Here is a 20921-nt window from a genome sequence, read left to right as displayed (position 1 = left end):
AACTTCCTAATTCGGCCCTAGCAAAGTCCTGTACTTTAATGCTGGCGGCGTCATCTCCGAGATAACTGTCCGAGGGCCGAAACCAGCTGGACGTTATGTAAGCTGATGGACCTAAGGGAATAGGTTCCGGAGGGCCGGAGCCCATCCGGGACCGACCTAGGTAATCTCCTAAGTTCGAAAAGTAAAATTCCTTCAAATGATCCCCCCACCGGGTCAACGACATCTTAAATCTACGAAGACGCTCGTCGAACCCTACGGGCCTATGACTGGTGTATTCATCAACGGAAGGAACATAGCGAATTATCAAGGGAGACTTACTGCCGGCACTGGAGGTGCTAGCACCGGGAGCACCCGAGTTTGGTTCGGGGGCCGAAGGCTGTGGCCGGGAAGTTTGCTTCTCGGAAGAATCTTCAATACGAAGGGGCCTCCTGGCAGGACGATCCCCAATCTCTTCTTGAAGTATCTTGTCAAAAAATTTAGCTTCGGACTTCCCGGCAATGGCTTGGCTCCTTTGCTCCATCGGACTCCCCACGCGAAGTCCTCTCCCCGAGGCAGCCTGGGCCTTAGAGTACGCTTTCTCCTGGGCCTTCCGGTAGAGATAATCTTGGTACTTCTTCTCTGCCGTGGCAATGAGCTCGTCCCGAAAGGCCTTCTCCGCAACCGACGCCCTCACATTGGGGCAAATGACCCGTGAGAGGTTGGAGTCATCCACGGATTGATGAGAAAGGATAAGTTTGGCCTTTCTGCAATTCTCCGTGGTAACCAGGCCCCCGACATCAAGATCGGCGTGGTCATAGGAGGCGAAGGCTTGGGCCCTTCGAAGGAAAGCCTGAGTGGGAAGCGTCCGCTGGTAAGGTGGGATCCGCACCCACTCCGTGAGAAGCTCCGGGTGGTCCACGGCCCCGAACCCGAAGAAAAGAAAAGCGGTGGCGGTACTCCTTAACGTGAGTCTCCGCTTATTATACGGAACCACCCCCTCGTTAGCGGTGGTGGATCCGAACCCATAAAAACCATCCTTAAGTTTGTCCCCTGTCTTGGGGACGGATACAAGTTCATAAAAATATAAAATTTCCGCCGGCTAGGAGACCCTCACCGCGCGGTGTAAAATAAATAAGCCTGAGAGCAGGCGGTAAGCTTGAGGAATAAGTTGGTATGGCGTAAGGCCGACAAATACAAGAAAATTAACAAAGTAATCTTGGAGCGGGAGCATGGCACCGGTCATCAAATGGGTCTGACTCCAAGCCCCGAAGCCGTCATAGTTATGATTAGGCGTCTCCGAGTCACGAGGAGGCCGGTGAAAGGTCCCTGAGGTGGAGGGTTTGATCCCAGCAACATTAATAATGTTCTCCAGCTGGTGAGGACAAGTCAGCGTGGATCGAAGCTCGGCCGCTTCCCAACCAGTTGCACGGGATTTATACCCCTCCTGGGCAACGGGTCCCAGAGAAACCTCCTCCAGCGTGGCCATACCTTTCCCTTTCTTCTTCGAAGATTTTGAGCCAGAAGCAGACATTTTGTGTTCTGAGAAAAACAAAAAGGGAAAAAGAAAAGTCCAGCAGTTAGGTCCCATACCAAACCCTAAATCAAGAAAAAGGGAGTGGGGGTCCCCTAACCGCTGGAAAGAGGCCCCCTCCGGACACGTGTCACATGAGAAACTCTGGAGAGAATCCCTGAACAAGTGTCGGGTGCAGTGAAATCGCAGAAAGTGGTTTTGCAAAAAGAAAAAGAAAAGAGAAAAGCCATCCTATGCCCTAAGCAACTGTTAAACGAAGAATGCATGGCCCTCTTCAAACAAAGCTGTATGACTACAACAGGGGCATGATAATGGCGATTCTACAACTAACGCAGTAAACATAAAGCAGAACTCGAAGAACTTAAACACTCACACACCCAGAAGCCTCTAAGTACGAACCCAGAAAACGAACGAAGTAAATATAAGCATGTTATTATCTAAGGATGCAAGAAACTTACAGTAGATCGTTGAACTGGGGGTACTGAATGTGGTTGAGTGAAAGTCGAGAAGAACTGGCGAAGTCAAACACTGAAAAACTGAAAGAAGTGTCTAAGTATTAAGACAGTTCGTGCTACTTTGAGGAATTTTCTCTCTGGGAAATTCGAGCAGAAATGGCAAGGAATGGAAAGTAACCGAAAGGAAGGAAAGGTGGTGGCTTTTATAGGCAAAAACGCATGAGGAACAGGCGTCATCACCTACCAATCGCACGGTGGGGGAGACGCACGATTCGAATTCCCGAAAATCAACGGATCAGATCAATCTACCATTAAGGCGGTGGAAACGTTTGAGTATCCGTCTGACACCATTAATGCGCCGCATCAATCATGGGGCGTGAAACGAATCGACCTCTCGCAAAAGCGAATCGCCGCATTTAATGCCATTATCGTACGCACCTCCACGCGCCCCAAGTTCGTATCGAAGACCGAGGAGGCTACCGGAGACATTCCCGCAAAAGCGAATCGCTGCATTAAATGACATCATTAAATTTGCCCCCACGCGCTCGAGGCTTGAGCTAGGGAAACGAGGAGTCGACCGGAGACACTTGAACAAGCCTTGGTTTATTTTTACTAAGTAAACAAGGCTTGGGGGGTAAATGTTGCTCCAGAATTCGCCCAAAATACGTGGGCCAGTCGAGAGGGGACACGTGGATCAGATAACTTGTAAACATTTGCTAAGTCTTTGTGCGCCACAAGGAAGCGCTGTTAGCATGGGTCCCGGAGGAGGCACCCGGAGTACAAGGTACTCCAGGAAGCTAGTATAGCGTGAAGGCTTTCCGGGATATGTCAGGTCTCTCCCGAGCAATCAAGTCGCATTTAATGCTGCATGGGAGGAAGCGTGTTGGGACTGTAACACGCAATAAAGTCTGACGGCACAACCCCCAAACATGTTAGCCGCTACAAGAATGATCATTTAAGTCTAGCGACGGCTACTCTGCGAAGAGTCACGTCAATCACAAGGCAAAAAGGACATTCTTCATAAAAGCCCTACAGCACCTAGGGATTTGACCATGCATCACCCATGGTATATTCATTGGAAATGCCCAACTTTATGGATACTTACAGATACATGTGTAAGAACAATTCTAGGGATTACCCCACCAAAACACTATAAATACCCCCTCAAAGCTCATTTAATGGGGTCGAGAATCTTGGTTTGCAAAAGAGCAAGAAGAGAAAATACTCACCAAGAACATTCTCTGTATTTAAGAGAGAGACATTCTCTCAAGTGTGGAATCTGTATTAAATACCTCCATTAATAACAGAGACTCGTGGACTAAGGCTCATTAACGCCCCAACCACGTAAAAAACCTTCATCTCACTTTCTTACAGCTCTTTATTATAATCATATTTTAATAGTTGCCGAAAATCTCGGTCAACAAAAGTGATTATATTTTAAAAAATATAAACATGGAGGTAAAAATTAAAACAAATAAAGTAAAGTGGGTATACAATGCAATTTCCTCAAATGAGAATGTATATATATTACTCTTATATTTCAATTAAATTCGACACCTATGCAAAAATTTCTATTTTTTATTTTTAAAATTGTGTTTTCAAAGTTTTTAAAATACAAGTCACGTTGGGTTGATGTTTTCTAAAAATAATTTGTTTTTCCTTTATTTTTTTTAAAAAACACTTCAATACTTTAAGACGTCGATATAAATAAGATTCGACCCGGACTCCGATCCTGACTTTGGCCTCGGACTCGGGTTGAACCTTGAAACTTGACCCGTGAATGTAGACCCCGGTGCCAAACCAAGACTTTCACCCTAGCGTTTGACCAAGACCAAGATCTGGACTTAAACCCAGACCTTGACACTGCTGCACTCGGACTGCAGACCCAAATTTGGACCCCAACGCTGCACCTAGATTCTAGACCCGAACTCAAACCTTGGTGCCGCACCCCAGACCCGAACTCAGACCTCAATGTCGTACTCGACCCTCAACACTGGCCCCAACCCCGCCCTTGGCACTGGCCCTAACCCCGAGCTTGAAGAGAGAGAAAGTGATGAAAAAAATGGTGAGAGAAAATAAGGGAAGATACACTGATGAGAGAGAAAATAATAACAAAAATGTTGTGAGATAAAGTTGAGAAAAAATATTAATAAAAAATCACTAATTTTTTAAAAAAGAAAACAACATTTTGTTGTTCTTAAAATTCTTATGTTTTGTAACTTTTTTAAAAATATAGCTAATTTTTTTTTTTTTTTAAAAAAATATTTTTTAGTTATAATGTTAAACAACTTAATATTTAAAAATATAGTTGCAAAACATTTAATTATGTTTTAATATTTTACTTTAAATGACAATTTTGCATAGTACATAATAAAGCAAAGAAATGAAGTGTATAGACCATTTGATTGCATTGAACTTCCAATGTTGCATTTAACCAACTTTTTGTTCTTCTTATCTCTACCATTATTTTATAATTACATGCAAATAAAATGACCTTAAATTAATTGAAAAGAAATAGAAAAAGAAAAAGGAGAGTGAAGAAGTCTATACAAAAGCATTCAAGTGTTTGTTATGAAAGAAGTGGCAAACAGCAGTGCAGTCATCTATTTTAATAGAATGTGTCGACCTTTTCCAGGCCGCCCTGGCCGCCTTAACCACCGCCTTTGCCGCCGCCGCCTCAGTCTTTGCTTCCCAAGCAACCTTAGCAACTTCATCATTACTCAACACATCCCAAACCTATTATTCATTCATTCATTCACCAATCAATAACCATCTGAAGTGTTTAATATAGTTAAACTTTTACATTAAATCATAAATACATTGTTCGGAGTGTTAACATGATTCAAACATAACATGTCATTATATTACATGAATATTATATTATTTACAATTTGCTAAAAATATTGTGGTTGGTGATGATGTAATTACAGTTGTTTCAAAAGATAATTTATTTTTTTTTAATAATTTTATTTTTTATAGTTACAATATCTTAAAATTTTAAATTTATTTTTGACACAGTAAATTATTTAAAATTTTAAAAAAATTACAAAAATGATATGAAAGAATTTTTTTTTTTTTTTAAAAAAAAATCGATCACAAATCAACATCAACATGAAATTAACATCCAAAGATATCATCTATATCTATATATTGATATTCATATCTATGTCTATATCATTATCCATATCTATAATCTATATCAATATCTATATCTAATACTACTTGGATTGAAACACGAAGAAATATACCAACATTTAACCAACACAAGAGTAAATTTGTATCATAAGAATGAAATGAAATGAAGAAGAAATTAAGAGTTAGTTTTGAATAGTATTTGGGGTTTAGGGTTTATGCTTACCCCATCAGTAGCGAGAACGATGAATTGATCATTGGGAGTGAGTCGACGGTGGGTGACATCAGGAACAGAGATGACCCCATAAGGTTTGAGTATGAAATCACCAAAAGCACGAGACATGGCTAATCCAGGCATGTACTCGTTAGGAAGCCATACCCTCTTGCTCTCTGGTTCCCTCTTCAACCCAACAACTCTCCCATTCATACTCCTTATTCGATCTCCCTCTTCTACACAATCAAATCAATTATCAAATCAATATCAGATATTCAAATTCAAATTCAACCAAAATCATTTACACATTCTTTCTTACTGGTTAAGCTTGGTTTATGATCAGTACTCAATTGAACACTTTCTATACTGTTGTTATTATCTCCAATTCTCCCTAAAATAGCTCTTGAATCCCCCAAATTCGCGATGATCAGATCTTCTCCCTACACACACATTAATCATTGTCAAATACATAATATATAATATTAATATATATATTCAAATCTGATCTAACATTGAATCTACTCTACCTGAGTGATTGCGACGACGGCGGTGGTTCCACTACAAGATAAATCAACTTTACGGAGAATCTCAAGCTCAGCGTCCATTTTTTGGAAAGAACTTTCGATCGCTTCATTCCAAATCTTGAGATCCATATCAAAATTAGGCGGTACTGATTTCAACCGATCGATTCGTTGATTGAGTAAAAGCAGAGGAAGACGATTCCTCACTTGTTGGCTCACTACATGGCCGTGAGGTCCATGGCCGTCGAAAACACCACAGAGAGATGCGTCTGTCATTCCGAAACCCTAAGGAAAGCCAAATCAAATCGTTGGAATGAAAATGCAGAAAACAAATGGGAGTAGTTGTTATTGGTTACCTGAGAGTGAAGTGCGGAGTCTTGGTTGATAGGTCTGGTTCCAATGTGGGAGTAGAGAGAGTAGAGAGAACGGTTTCCATGGCCGTGGTTGAGGTAATCGGAGCTGTAGATCTCCGATGATGGAAGCTTGGATAGGCAGACTCCCATGGCGGACTTAACTCAATAATAATAATAATAATAATTACTCATTTCAATTTATTATATCAACTTAATTTAAATTAAAACAAAATAATTAAATATTATTATGAATGATTATCTATAGAGGATTATATAGATAATGAATTATTATTTATTTATAAACACTTTTGATATGAGTAATTAAAATTATTAGATTATGAGTAATTGTGAAAATAAATTAGCTTTTTGTTTTAGTGTGATTGGATGGTCATTTTAAAAAAGAATTATAAAAAGAGAAAGAGAAATTATTATGCTTGTCAAACATTCCTTATTATAATTATTATGATTAGAAATTGCTTTACTTTTTTTTTTTCTTTAAGAGCATAAGGAATATTAATAATAAATGAGATAAATAATTAATTAATATATATATTCGTCCAAGAAGGACCACCTACACACTACACTTATTATTGTTTTCTCACTACTTTGTGTTTCAAATTCATAATGAAAAACTCTAATAGAAAATCACTTTGTTGTGTGTAATTTAAGATAGTTTATTGCTAAAATATATTATTAGTGACTAGCAAATTTCTGGGTGTAATATTCTTAGATTTTATATAATTTAAGAAAATAATTTTTAAGTAATATTGCTAACTAAGTGTAAAACGCCACTTATGGAAGATATTAGAGACCACTAATGTCTAATTGTTATAAATATTAATAATTATGTGAATGTCCAAATCTTTTATTTATTACCATGAATTGTAATGAACATTTCTCTTTTCCTTAGTTTCCCTTTTTCTTAGTTTCTTAATATCTCACTCTTGTATTTGTATAAATAGGGGTTCACCCCATTAGAATAAATAATTCAGAAATTCTCATTCACTTTCTCTTTCTCTCTTCATCTTCTTCTTCTTTCTTCTCATCTACTTTATATTATTTTATAACACGTTATCAGCACGAGTCTCTGCCCAAGCTTCAAGCATGAGTCTCTGCCCAAGTCCCAATGTAAGTATCTTGTTAAAGTTTTTGAATTGTTTCAAAGTCAAAATACACTAAATATATATTTATATATTTAACTCCTCTGACTGAAACAATTTCAAGAATCATTTGGTTTCTTTTTCTTTTTATCTATATATCTATATATTATATATGTATGTATATGTATATGTCTTTATATATTTATTATTGATTTCATATATATATATAATGTTCTTATCATTCATAATATTTACAATATATGTGTGCCTATGATATGATAGAGAAAATCTATATAAATTATACATATATCCAGAAGATTATGTATCATCGATAAAATATTGCATATATCCTAAAGATTATGCATCATCGATAAAATATTGCATATATCCTGAAGATTATGCATCATCGATAAAATATTGCATATATCCTGAAAATTATGCATCCTCGATAAAATATTGCATATATCCTGATGATTATGCGTCCTCAATAAAATCTTGCATATATCCTGAAGATTATGCAAACGTAATATTCATTATATAGTTGATGGATATATAATGAAAGAGATGAATACATATTTATATATATGTTCTTGTATTCTTTGAGGACAATGAAAAGTAATTTAATATCGATATAGATTTTGACAAACATTTCCTGAAGTAAATGTTTTATATTTATCGAAGACAAAAAATGATTGTATTTATGTGAATACAACTAAAGAATCATTACAAATGATTATTATTGATGCAATTTTATAGTGGGTTTTGAATATCCAAAAAGAATGTTAAGAAAATTGCATTGAAACATCAAAGTATAAGAATAACAATGAGCATGACTAATGTTATTTAAATACATGAGGCATATATTTATTGTTCATCATTCGCTGCAGAGAATGATACGAATTGAAGTCAATTACTTTTAAAGATTCCTCGTATTAGCCATGTTATTATACATTGTTATTACTTGCAATGTTGGAAATTATTGAATCTGACATATATTAAAGATTAAATTTTGCATACATCTTGGAGACTATGCAAAAATTGCATTCATATATTCTTTGAAATATCGTAAAAGAAATTGTTGAATAATTTCTTATATTTTTTATGGATGAACAAGTAATAAATTTTTAAGAAATTTATAATAATGTTCTACTTGTTCAACGTCATTCCCCGAAGTGAATGTAATGATTTTAAATAATCAATGACATTATTTACTACTCAAATATTTCCAGAAAAAGTGGAAACAACTAAATGAGATACCACACATAATCAAAGTGCATGAAATTTATATATCATGTGTGGAATTGAATAATAGTGGTCGCGTACCTGTAGTACGGACATACTTATAATCAAGATAAAAGTATACTTGATTATTTAATAGAATGTGAATTGTACAAACTTATTGTACATTTAGAATATTTAAATATCATTACCTAAAGAGAATGAATAGACATGAAATTCTATTTCAAAGAATATAGATTTCACATATATTGGTAATGCCAGAAGTAAATTAATATATACATATTTTATTATTTATTGAAATCAATAGTTTCAAACTATTGTTAGTACAGGATATGTATATATATAGTTACTATATAATTCAGTTTGCATATTCTCAAAAGTGGATATATAATTTACTAATATTTGTTAGTGATCCAATATAATCAAAGTGATAAAGAATCACAAAATGATTATTTGAAAAGCTTCCTGAAGAAGTCTTACATACAATTGCTACTTTGAGTAGGCAATTATCTTTGTATGTACCTAGATGTATAACTTTTATCTAGTTATGAAAGTGATAATAAATAACTTATTATATGTACTTGTTGTACATTTAAATATATAATATATCAAGTCATGATAATAAGACTGATGAATAGTCTATTAATAAATTAGACGACTTGTTAAAAAGATACCAGGAAAAATGAATGATATATTATGGTTATATCTATTTGACCATTACAATAACATGATGAAGTTGTCATGTATCTTTTAAATTATACACATCATTGAATTGATGATAATGATTCCTGAAGAAATATAAAGTTTGATAAACATAATAGTGACTCCTGAAGAGAGTATATGTTTTGGAGAATAATATAATTATATTATTCGTGTATATAAAAATGAAACTTCTAATGATTATGTTGTAGTGAATTTACATTACCTTTTGAAAGTTTCATTGAAATACAAATTATAGTGAACCTGAAGTTCATGAATTGAATTATTTTGACATGATCAATCATATGCAATAAATTGTCAAAGAATTTGACTAAATTTTGTTGAAGAACCAGAAGATTCTTCTCATTGTTATTTATAAGGCTCAAAAGAAGAATGTGCATATATTTGCACATAGAAAATATTTAAATTATATTTCTTTCACAATCTTGAGCTATTGTTAGATTTTTATTGCATAGTTTCTTATCGATGTGATAAGATTATATAATCATGCATTTACAAAATGTGTAAATTTATGTATTTCTAATTATACACGTATGACTCATTCTTAGAAATGAATTAAGTTCATAAGGATTGAACTTGAAACTAAAGTTTATTGAACCTAAAGTTCATTGTCATATAGTATATATGAGTTTAAACAAATATTGATTCATTGTGATATATTGAAATCCCTACAGGTGTATTAATATTATTAGATATCACAATTTTTAAAAAATCTCTCGATTAGGGGGAGAGAAGCAGTTGTGATCGATGATAATTTTTGAAAAATGATCCTTGCACAAAGTATATAAGAACAATATAGTTCAAAATGATATATACCAACTGCAAATCAATATTATTCAAAGTTGAGATAGAATGAGTTGAAAACGCCTGAAGCGTAAATGAACAATGTAGAAATTATTAATAAATGTTCATTTGATTTGCCCTGAAGTTGTTAAATCTAGAGGTACTCATGGAGATACCTTAATGTTATAAAGTATTAAAATGATAACCGTGATGAAAACGGTACTCGAAAAGACTCCCAAGAGAAGTTAGACATAACACATTTCATCATAATTGAATCCCTGAAGTGATTCGTTATAGGTACCTATAAATGATAAACATATTTGAAAAATATGTAATTTAAAGAGATCTCTATAAGTTATGTCAATATGGGAGGAAATTATCATTTATTGAAATTTTTGTCGACAATAAATATTGAATGTTTGCATATGCAATAAACTAACATGAGATAGCAAGGATCATGGTATTAGATTTATCGAGAATCATCGACTTACATTTTGATTTTTGGCCAAAATATTATGACGCAATTCAGGCAAATTTACTCACATAAAGTGAAGTAAGACCTGTAGGGTGTGCAAATAAATATTTCTAATGAGAAATTTGCATATATGTATTTGTACATAATGAATTGTTGTACAAAGTTTGCATAGACATGAGATTGATTGAAGTAAGGCTTAAATATTGAGAAAATATAATCATTATTTGATTATAGCCTAGAATATATTTTATGAGGATTTATAAGCGTCACATAAATGTTGCAACAAAATATTATTTATTTGGAGCTCCTAATATAGTGAGAATTTGAAATTAGCCTTATCTAAAAATTCTAGAAGAATTTAATACATGTCTTAAGTGATATAAATTCTAAGTCGCGCGCACTATATGACAAAGATCTTTGTATGAAATAAAGACATGTAAGTAAATTATTGTTTGAAAAATACGTATGGTTGTCTATGCAGTATAAATACGTAAATTATACATTGTGATAGACTCTTGAAGAGTTTTTGATTAATTGAAGAACAAACTTTTATTTCTTTAGTATATCGAGAAATATTAAATGTATAAAGTTTGTTCATTAGTATTGAAGTCCTGAAGTACTTCATATGTATTAAGAATTATAGATATATGATCATTTAATATGAAAATTAAGATCATACAACAAGATGGAACAAATATATGGTATTGGAGTACCATCATTGTCACAAATGAAATTTATATTATCATTAATGTGTTATGTTCATATCTACTTGAAATGTTAAATTTTAGTATGAACAAGATTGTATATACACATGAATGATACAATTAGTTGGATAAATATTAATGTTCCACGAACCCCTCATCTATAATTTAGAAGTCCATACATACTCTGGAAGAGTTATAGAAAATATATGATCAAAGATTATATATGGTGATATTTTAAAAGTGATAACAATAATCTTATGAGATATATTAGGGAAATTTGAAATTCTATGCTTAAAATGCCATTTTATTTTTTTCCTAAATGTATAGTTATTAAAATTGTTCCTATATGCCAACTTTTTTCATTTTCCTAAACTACCCCCCTCATTTGAATCAGCCTCTCTCTTCCTCTCTCTTCATCTCTCTCAGCCGAACCCCTTCCCCCACGATACCCATCTATCACAGCCAAAAATTGTTCAACCCATCCCTCTCACAACCACCCATCTCCGTCGACGCTCAACCCGACCTACCCACCGCCGTCGAAGCTCAACCCCGACCAACCACGGCGACCAATCTCAGGCGAACCCGAAGCAAAAATTTCGAAGGTGTGTTTGGTTTTCTTCTTTTGTTTTTTTTTTAAGTGTTAAAAGATTGATTTAGATGTGTTTTTTGTTTGTGAAACTTTGTTGCAAAAATGTCCGACCAATATCTGCTGTGGGTTTTTTTTTTTTTTTTTCTTCGCATTTCAGAGAGGAAGAGAGAGGCTCGATGGCTCGGACCTTGGGGTCCGATGGGGTCCGACCATCGGACCCCAAGGTCCGACCATGGGCCGTGGGGTTTTTTTTTTTTTTTTTTTTTTTCTTATTTCAGAGAGAGGCCGATGGTCGGACCTTGGGGTCCAATGGGTCCGACCATCGGACCCATCAGACCCCAAGGTCCGACCATGGGCCGTGGGGTTTTTTTTTTTTTTTTTTTTTTTCTTCGCATTTCAGAGAGAGGCCGATGGTCGGACCTTGGGGTCCGATGGGTCCGATTGGTCGGACCCCATCGGACCCAAAGGTCCGACCATCTACTGTGTGGGTTTTTTTTTTTTTTTTTTTTTTTTCTTCAGATTTCAGAGGAGTCGGGGTTGAGCGTTCGGCCGGTGTTCAGTTCGACGAAGGAATGCTCGGGCTCGGGCTCGGGGTTGAGGGTTGGTTCGTTGAGTGATAGTTCGGCTGGCTGTGTTTTTGAGAGAGGGGGTTCGGCTGAGAGAGATGAAGAGAGAGGAAGAGAGAGGATGATTGTTTGAAATGTGAGGGGTAGTTTAGGAAAATTAGAAAAGTTGGTATATAGGAACAATTTTAATAACTATACATTTAGGGAAAAAATAAAATGGCATTTTAAGCATAGAATTTCAAATTTCCCATATATTATCACCAAAAGAATTATGGATCATATGTGCATGAGGGGGAGACATATTCATGTTGCACTCTTTTTCCCTTAGTTCAGGTTTTGTCCCAATGGGTTTTCCTGGCAAAGTTTTTAACGAGGCAACTTACAAATAGTTATGAATATGAAATATATATTGTACTCTTTTTCCCTAGCTCAGATTTTGTCCCACTGGATTTTTCTGGCAAGGTTTTTAACGAGGCAACTATAAATCATGTTAACATACTTGCATTTTATGAAGCAAGTAGAGAATGTGTGTGAGTGAGATCATTGACATAGCATATTCGGGAAACATATGGAATGCACTCAATAAAGAAGTATCAACCCAAGCAATTCTCTATGGATAATACTGCTTGCATCGTTCAACTAAAAGGAGGTACATTGAAGGAGATAGAGTTAGAACACATTTCACGAAATTCTTCTTTATACGCTTCAAGAAAATGCATATTGGTGTTCAACATATTCAATCAAGTGTCAATCTTACAAACTTATTCACAAAGTTATTACTAACATCAACATTTGAGAAGACGGCAGACAAGATCGAAATTCGTCGATTAGAAGATCTCCACAAATGCCTAAATGAGGGGGAGTTAGTTTACACTATACTCTTTTTCCTTTGATCAAGTTTTCAGCAAGATTTTTAATAAGTCAATTATTATGGACATCCAAGGGGGAGTGTTATAAATATTAATAATTATGTGGATGTCCAAATTTTTTATTTATTACCATGAATTGTAATGAACATTTCTCTTTTCCTTAGTTTCCTTTTTTCTTAGTTTTTTAATATCACACTCTTGTATTTGTATAAATAGGGGTTCACCCCATTGGAATAAATAACTCAGAAATTCTCATTCACTTTCTCTTTCTCTCTTCATCTTCTTCTTCTTTCTTCTCATCTACTTTATATTATTTTATATTATTTTATAACAATGTTCTTTAAAATAATTAAGGTGGCTTTGTGGGAGTTAATGAAATAGAAAGAAAATAATTCTTTGTTTAATTACATTTTAAAGTATTCGATATTTATTATTATAGTGAAATAACTATTTTAATTATAATATTTTAATAATTAGTTATGACATTCATTGATGTCTAACCAATAAATATAAGGTACCGATTTCCAAACTTACTATTCATTCTGTAATCATGTACTTCAAGAACATAAATATTCAATAGCAATATTCATATAAAATCTAATGGTTAATTTTACCAATAACATAACTAATAGGATTCAACCAATAACATAACTAACAGGATTCACACCCTAAACACCACTTTATTTATCATATATTAATATTAGCTCGTGATTGTCTTAGAAGTTCCAATCACAATGTGTAATATAAAAATTAGTTTGATTAATCAATCTTTTTCTTATCAAACTCCTTAAGTTAGTTGGTTTCATTGGTTGACTCTTCTAATCAATCGTGTTCACATATATATAATAAATTAATTAATTAGTCTTTCTTCTACTATAATTCATTTCATTTCTTTAAAATAAAATAAAACTTAGTTATGCCACCTCCTACTTCAAATTATGAATTAATTGGCCAAACCAAATTATCAATAGCTTCTAATCTACTTGTACATTATTTTTTAGTTTCTCATACCCAAGTAATGTTAGCATATATTTCTTCAATAAAAATTTGTGGACTTTTTAGTTTTTTTTTCCTCTAAAAATAAAATAAAATTTAAACATAAAAATCATTCAATTTATTGTGAAGCTTAATTATTTCTTTCAGAAGTTTTATTTTAATTTTCCCAACACATCAATCTTTCTTAGTGAGAATATTTATCGACACAACATTAATTTATAATTATATATTATGAACTATATATATATGGATACTAATTTGATTTTTTTTTTATTAATCTGCCAAATTACAAATAACCTTTTTTTTAATTAAAATAATTTATACAAAAACAATTTGTACAGAGAATATCTAACCAAAGAAAGAATAAATATACAAAAGTTGCACAATCATAATAAAATGCAATGTAAGAAGAGATAAATGAAATTGAAATGTCTATTTAGTTTTTATTAATATCAACTTCTCAAGGTTGATCTCTCTATAGACTATATATTAACATCAATTATCACATTAGGATCAAACTATATATGATCATATATATAGATATAACATAAATATATTATCATATGCTCTTACTAGTCTACTCTATATTATCATTGGAGCCTTCTCCATTCTAAAAAAAAATACACAAAAGAGAAAGCAAATAAACAAGCAATCATATATTTTGATAAATTGAAACAAAGAACAACAATTAATGTTGTCTCTAATAATTCTTCATCTGAAAATTCCATGGTGATGAAAGAAGAGACAAACCGCAGTGCAGTCATCTACTTTGGCAGAAGGAAACTTCCTTTTCCAAGCTCCCATGGCACCTTCAACCACTCCTCTCGCAGCTTCTTCTTCACTCTTAGCTTCCAAAACAATACACGCAACTTCATTGTTGCTCAACACATCCCAAACCTGTGTCAATTAACCATATTCATCAGAAAACAATTTCATTTCATTTCATCAAATTAAACCTGAATTCAAATATATATATATACCCCATCAGTAGCTAGAACCATGAATTGATCATTGGGAGTTAGACGATGGAAGGTGACATCGGGGACAGAGATGACGCCGTGATCTTTGAGAAGAAAATCTCCAAAAGAACGAGACATGGCTAAGCCAGGGGCATCCTCCATCGGAAGCCATACTCTCTCTATGTGTGGTTCGTTTTTCAGAGCTAGAACTCGTCCATTACAACTCCTTATTCGATCTGCTTCACCTTCATTGTTACACCAACAACGTAATTAGTTAATTGATTAAGCAAAATTCGATTTAATTAATTTATTTTGATCAGTGATTTAATCAAGATCTTACTGGGTATGCTGGGTTTTAAATCAGTGGTCAATTGAACAGCCTTGATTTCATTGTTCTCTGTTCTTGTACCCAAAATTGCTCTTGAATCCCCCAAATTCGCTATGATTAGATCTTCTCCCTGTTTCAATTTCACCAGAACACAGAAATTAAGAACAAGAACATAAACATAACATATAAATTATTTAAAGCTTGGTGTTAATTTTACCTTTCTGATGGTGACAACCGCGGTGGTTCCACTACAAGAGAAATCGAAATTCTGTAGAAGCTTAATCTCCTTATCCAACACTTTGAATGAGCTAGTAATAGCTTCCTTCCATTTCCGAGAATCTTCATCCACCAAATCAGTAGTAGTAACAGTATCGATCGTTTTATCTCTAAAACTTTCGTAAACTCCTTCATCGTTGAAATCAACTCCATTAACCTTATCAACAGACTCTTTCTGACTCAGCAAAAGCAGAGGAAGACGATTTCTAACAAACTCACTCACTACATGACCATTAGGTCCATGACCATCGAAAACACCACCAAAAACACCATCTCCACTTCCAAAACCCTAAAAACCAAAACAAAACACACAGATTCAGATTCATTCATGTACAGAATCTCAAAACTGAATAAGAGCATAAAATCTAACCTGGTAGATAATGGCGGAGTCTTGATTGAGGCACTTGGCTCCTTCTCTGGAGTAGAGACTAAGAGAAGCTTCGTGTTTGTGGTTGGTTTGAGAATGGGTGAAAACGACAGCGTTTTGATGGCCGTGAATGGAATCAGCGTTGTGAATCTCAGAGGATACTTTGGAGATACAGATTCCCATTCTCTCAAATTCTCAATGAATATTTCTTTTCTTTTTTTTTTCTGTCTCAAACACATTGTACGGCTATTTATAGTGTAATGAAATTTAATTAAAATATATTATTTTTACCGCCAAAGGCGTAAGTTAGCACCGTAATAATATTATACTGGTGGGTGCTGAATACGCATCTACACATCATTCTTTTCTTTGGTTTAAATACCATCCTTGAATTATTATTTGATTTGCAAATTGGTCCTTGTAACAAAATTTGAACTCATTTTTAGTCCTTTACTTATGATGAGGTGCTAGTTATTTGGTTTGATTGAGTTAAGATTTTGGTGGTTTTTTAGCTCACAAAAAGAATTTTGATAAGACTTTGGGCAAGATGAGAATTTTTTACCTGATTACTTTTACTTGACGAATTTTCGATCACATATTTTACATAACAAGGTAGAAGTGATACAATATATCAATAATAAAAGTGATATTTTTTTAATTAATTTTTTAACTAACTTTACTAATTGAGGTCAGCTCAAATGATACGTATATATAAAAGGAGTACGAGTGTGAGTTCGATTCGATAATAGGGTTTGAGACAACAATATGGCTTATTGATAAAATTATCCCTACCTACAATTATTTGAGACAACAATATGGCTTATTGATAAAATTAAGAATCTAATTTTCATATTATTTGTAAGGATCAATTTATAAACATGGAATAGTTGATGGAGTACACTGAAAAACTCCTAAAAACATATTAGTTTTTAAATTTTATTTATTGTTTTAGGCTACCCCAAGATTCACTTTAAAGGACAGATGTTCATTTTTTTAATTCATAATTTTGTATATTTATTTTTGAATAAATAAATGTAGATGCACAGTCAACCACACAAACAAATGTTGAAGAGTATACATGAAAATATTAATTTTAATTATAAAATTGATTGAGTGCAGGCTTGTTCTTTATTATTTTCTCTTTTCAAATGGAATAAGTTAATGAATCATAATTGAGTTGAGGCACTATTTATTTTCTTGTATACCCTTATCATAACTTAATTTGCAACTGAGGCCCCTATTTAATTTATAAATAAATCGATATTGGAATTTTATGCTCATCTAAGGAAAAAAAAAGTCTTCTATAATACAGTGTCAAAATTGGTATTAAATTTGACAATTATTATACTTTGTGTTGTAATGCATAGCCATAAATATTTTATATTTAATTAATAAACTATCATTTTTATTTATATAAATTAATAAATAAATAGTGTTACCGTCAACTTCTTATTTTAACATTTACAATTATTAAAAACACACGCTATAATATTTTTTTGAATTTTTTTATGATGATATTTGTTTTACTTATAATATAAAATTTATAAATTTAATTTCAAAAAATTATGAATTTTGCACAAGAGAGAATTCTTTATATTCCACTATACCAGCTACAAATATTCAAAAAATTTAAAATTTGTTTTCGACACTATAACCTATTAAAAAAATAAAAAATTTACTAGAATAATATTGTAAATACCGTCACGAAAATAGAAAAAAAAAATTGTATTTTTGAGATTGTAATAGGAGACTATAATTATCACTACTTTAAATAAACTTGGTGATAATTATTATTTTTTAAGAGAAGTTTTGATGTTGATAAATTATGATTACAATTTACAAGTTGACAATAATCCAATAGTTATTGGAATATTCATTGAGATTGATATGATTGGTTTACTCTTCCTTAAAACAGTACTATATGTATATTAAATTAATTAATAATTTATGTATAAACACAAATTAATTAGTCTGCATGGCTTAGCTAATCCTACCATATAATAATACTTATAATTAAAGCACAAATTAACCAAAATACAGAGAAGCAAATGTATTGTACGGTACGGTGGTCAACCTTGTTTAATTTAATTCAGCAAAATAATTAAGATTGATAAGCAATTAGATAGATATATGTGATTGTATTGTAAACTTTTAAAAAATAAATAAAATTGGCATAATAATTGAATACAATCGTGCTTAAATAAAAGAGAAAACAAGAACCTTATAGATTACAGGTCATGTCAATTGAGATGAGATTGCATCTCCACCGTTGATTTGGTGGACTTTTCTTTTGTTAACCCCACCAACCAACCATAAACTCATTATCATTTGATATTTGACTTTGAATTATCATATAAGTTGACTTTATCTACTCCATCCACCTTTGTTTTTTGTTGAGAAATAATTGGATCACTACTACTTTTTTTAACTAATAATTTTGAAATATGACTCATATTCCTATATTCAAATATTACTTTATAAAGTCTCTTAAATTTTACATATTTTATCTCGTAATTACTAAAGAAAAATTGTGATCTAAATATACAAGATTCTCATCCATATGTACAAAATTTCATGTAGAGCATAATAAACTAGCTAGATTTTGTTGTGTAGGTTGGTAGGCTCATCTCTATAATCTTTATTATCTTACATTAGCATATATAGCGATAAGGGTGACAATTTGTTTTAACATGAGTTATTTATAAGCAACTTAATTAGTGACAATTTATTTACGAGCATTGTTATAATCTCAGGTATCAGTGATGGTACGAACCACTGGCGGACCCAATAAAAGACCAGTGTGTGTTTAAGCCCATGCTGAAAAAAAAAATATTTCTTTTACTTCTCAAAAAACAAAATCTTTTAATTAATTTAATTACCCACAACAAATGCGCAACAAAATAGGAGATCAATAGTTGAATAATAGTTTGATAATATATCTCAAAAAGAATGTATTTAATGCTATTGACAACAAGTTTATTATTCATCGTTTTCAGAACATGAAAACTCGTCGATGACAACTCTAAAGATATGAGCTCGAAAATTGATATATTTGCTAAAATTTTAGAATATTGAGTATGTTATATATTTTGAACATCGTTTTAGATTATTTTTTTTTATCTATTAGAAGATTTTAAATGCTTGATATTTAATATATTTTTAGTTGGGAATTGAAATATTGAATTGTGTTTTTCTTTATATTTACTTATTTTTTGGAATATTTTTATATATGAAAATTTTTTACGCCCACCCTCAATTAAATTATGGGTCCGCCACTGCGAACAATGCTATATAAAAAGTTATCCATATTTTTTAGTAATTAGTAGACATGTATTATTTATTAATTGACTATATACTAAATTGTGACACCAAATTAAATAGATAATTAAAATTTTTATTAAATTAAAATAATATATAAGATCCCATACTTAATTGTATTAATATTTGTTTTTTTTTCTTTTTTAGAAGAGCATTTCTCTTTGTTTATTGTGCTTAATTTGAGTAAACAAACTTATCAATTTATCCCTTATTTTTAGATGGTAATTTATTCTACTTATTTAGCTTCTTTATTACCTATTTATTACGTTTTAAAATTAAAAAAATAAAAGTGCTTACAAACATCTCCAAGCTTCAACAGGTAATTGGCTACATTTGGATGATGAAAGCTACTGGAAAAAACTTTGGAAGATTAATGTTCCATCTAAAGTTCTCCATTTCTTGTGGCGAGCTTGCTCTGGTTCGCTTCCAACAAAGGTGCAACTTAGTACTAAACATGTGAATGTCGATCTTTTTTGTCCTTTATGCAATATCTATTATGAGACGATTTTTCATGTGTTGCTTGGGTGTCGGTTTGCCCAAGCCTGCTGGAACCTTTCGGCGGCTACCATTGCTGCTGGTGTGGATGATTTCAGCAGTTGGTTCTTCGGCCTTTTGGATAGCAATCGTGCTGAGGTGGTGGTGGATGCGGCTATGATTTCTTGGAGTATTTGGAAGACACGCAACGAAGTTTTCTGGCAGAAAAAAACCAGCAATGCTTCGAGAGTAGTTCAGTCGGCTAGAAAGGTTTTTGATCAATGGCGAGTTGCGAATTCGAACACTGCAGCCTCTTTCGCTACTGGTGTTCATTCTGGCAGCAACATTTGGACCAAACCAATGAGTGGTAAGATCAAAATAAATGTCGACGGAGCTATTTTTGAACCCCAACAATTGTTTGGTTTTGGGTGCTTGGCGCGTAATCATACGGGTCAACTTTTGGAAGCTTTTGCGGAGTCTAAGTTTGGTGTGGTGCTTCCCGAAATTGCTGAAATCATGGGCATGAAGGAAGCTTTAAGTTGGATCAAGAGGAAAGGGTGGGAGGATGTGATCGTCGAGACTGATTCGTTGATTGTAGTTCAAGCTCTCAACAGTTCAATTCACATGACTTCTTATTTTGGGTTGTTGGTGGAGGATTGTCGCTTGATTTTATCTACTCTAAAGAATGTTTTAATTTCTTTTGTTTATCGATCTGCTAATAAGGCTGCCCATTGTCTTGCTCGGGAGTCTTGTTCTTTGTCAGGTTGTTTGTTTGATGAGCTGAATGCTCCTTCTTTTCTGAAGAACATTGTAATGGCTGAGGCTATTTCTTAATAAAATTTCTTTCAAAAAAAAAAAAATTAAAAAAATAAATGTTGTATGAAAGTCTAAATATAATGTATCAAAACACACGTATGATGAGACTTTACCAAATTTAATAAGTAGCTTTGCTTTGTTCAAAATATAATAATTA

General features: G+C 32.9%; 2 protein-coding genes across 3 annotated transcripts; both read right to left on the bottom strand.

Annotated features, from left to right (window-relative positions):
* Positions 1 to 4354: 4354 nt before the first annotated feature.
* LOC115707309 (probable protein phosphatase 2C 72) lies at positions 4355 to 6490 on the bottom strand. Its single transcript, XM_030635226.2, has 5 exons — positions 6189 to 6490; positions 5839 to 6117; positions 5631 to 5751; positions 5324 to 5547; positions 4355 to 4701 (listed from the first exon to the last, which is right to left on the bottom strand). The coding sequence occupies exons 1-5, from the start codon at positions 6333 to 6335 to the stop codon at positions 4510 to 4512; spliced, it is 963 nt and encodes a 320-aa protein (XP_030491086.2). The 5' UTR covers positions 6336 to 6490; the 3' UTR covers positions 4355 to 4509.
* An 8152-nt stretch (positions 6491 to 14642) lies between these two features.
* On the bottom strand, positions 14643 to 16446 carry LOC115705630 (probable protein phosphatase 2C 72). 2 transcript variants are annotated; one of them, XM_061105387.1, is made up of 6 exons: positions 16160 to 16395; positions 15876 to 16078; positions 15731 to 15827; positions 15526 to 15643; positions 15207 to 15430; positions 14643 to 15123 (listed from the first exon to the last, which is right to left on the bottom strand). In XM_061105387.1, the coding sequence occupies exons 1-6, from the start codon at positions 16337 to 16339 to the stop codon at positions 14938 to 14940; spliced, it is 1008 nt and encodes a 335-aa protein (XP_060961370.1). In that variant the 5' UTR covers positions 16340 to 16395; the 3' UTR covers positions 14643 to 14937. The 2 variants fall into 2 exon arrangements, with proteins under 2 accessions (XP_060961370.1, XP_030488886.2); XM_030633026.2 differs by having other exon boundaries at positions 15731 to 16078; positions 16160 to 16446.
* Between the last annotated feature and the right edge of the window lie 4475 nt (positions 16447 to 20921).

Source organism: Cannabis sativa, chromosome X (assembly GCF_029168945.1).
Source record: "Cannabis sativa cultivar Pink pepper isolate KNU-18-1 chromosome X, ASM2916894v1, whole genome shotgun sequence".
In the NCBI taxonomy this organism is placed as follows: domain Eukaryota; kingdom Viridiplantae; phylum Streptophyta; class Magnoliopsida; order Rosales; family Cannabaceae; genus Cannabis; species Cannabis sativa.
The sequence above is the reverse complement of the archived record's forward strand: the minus strand, read 5'-3'. Positions and strand labels throughout refer to the sequence as shown.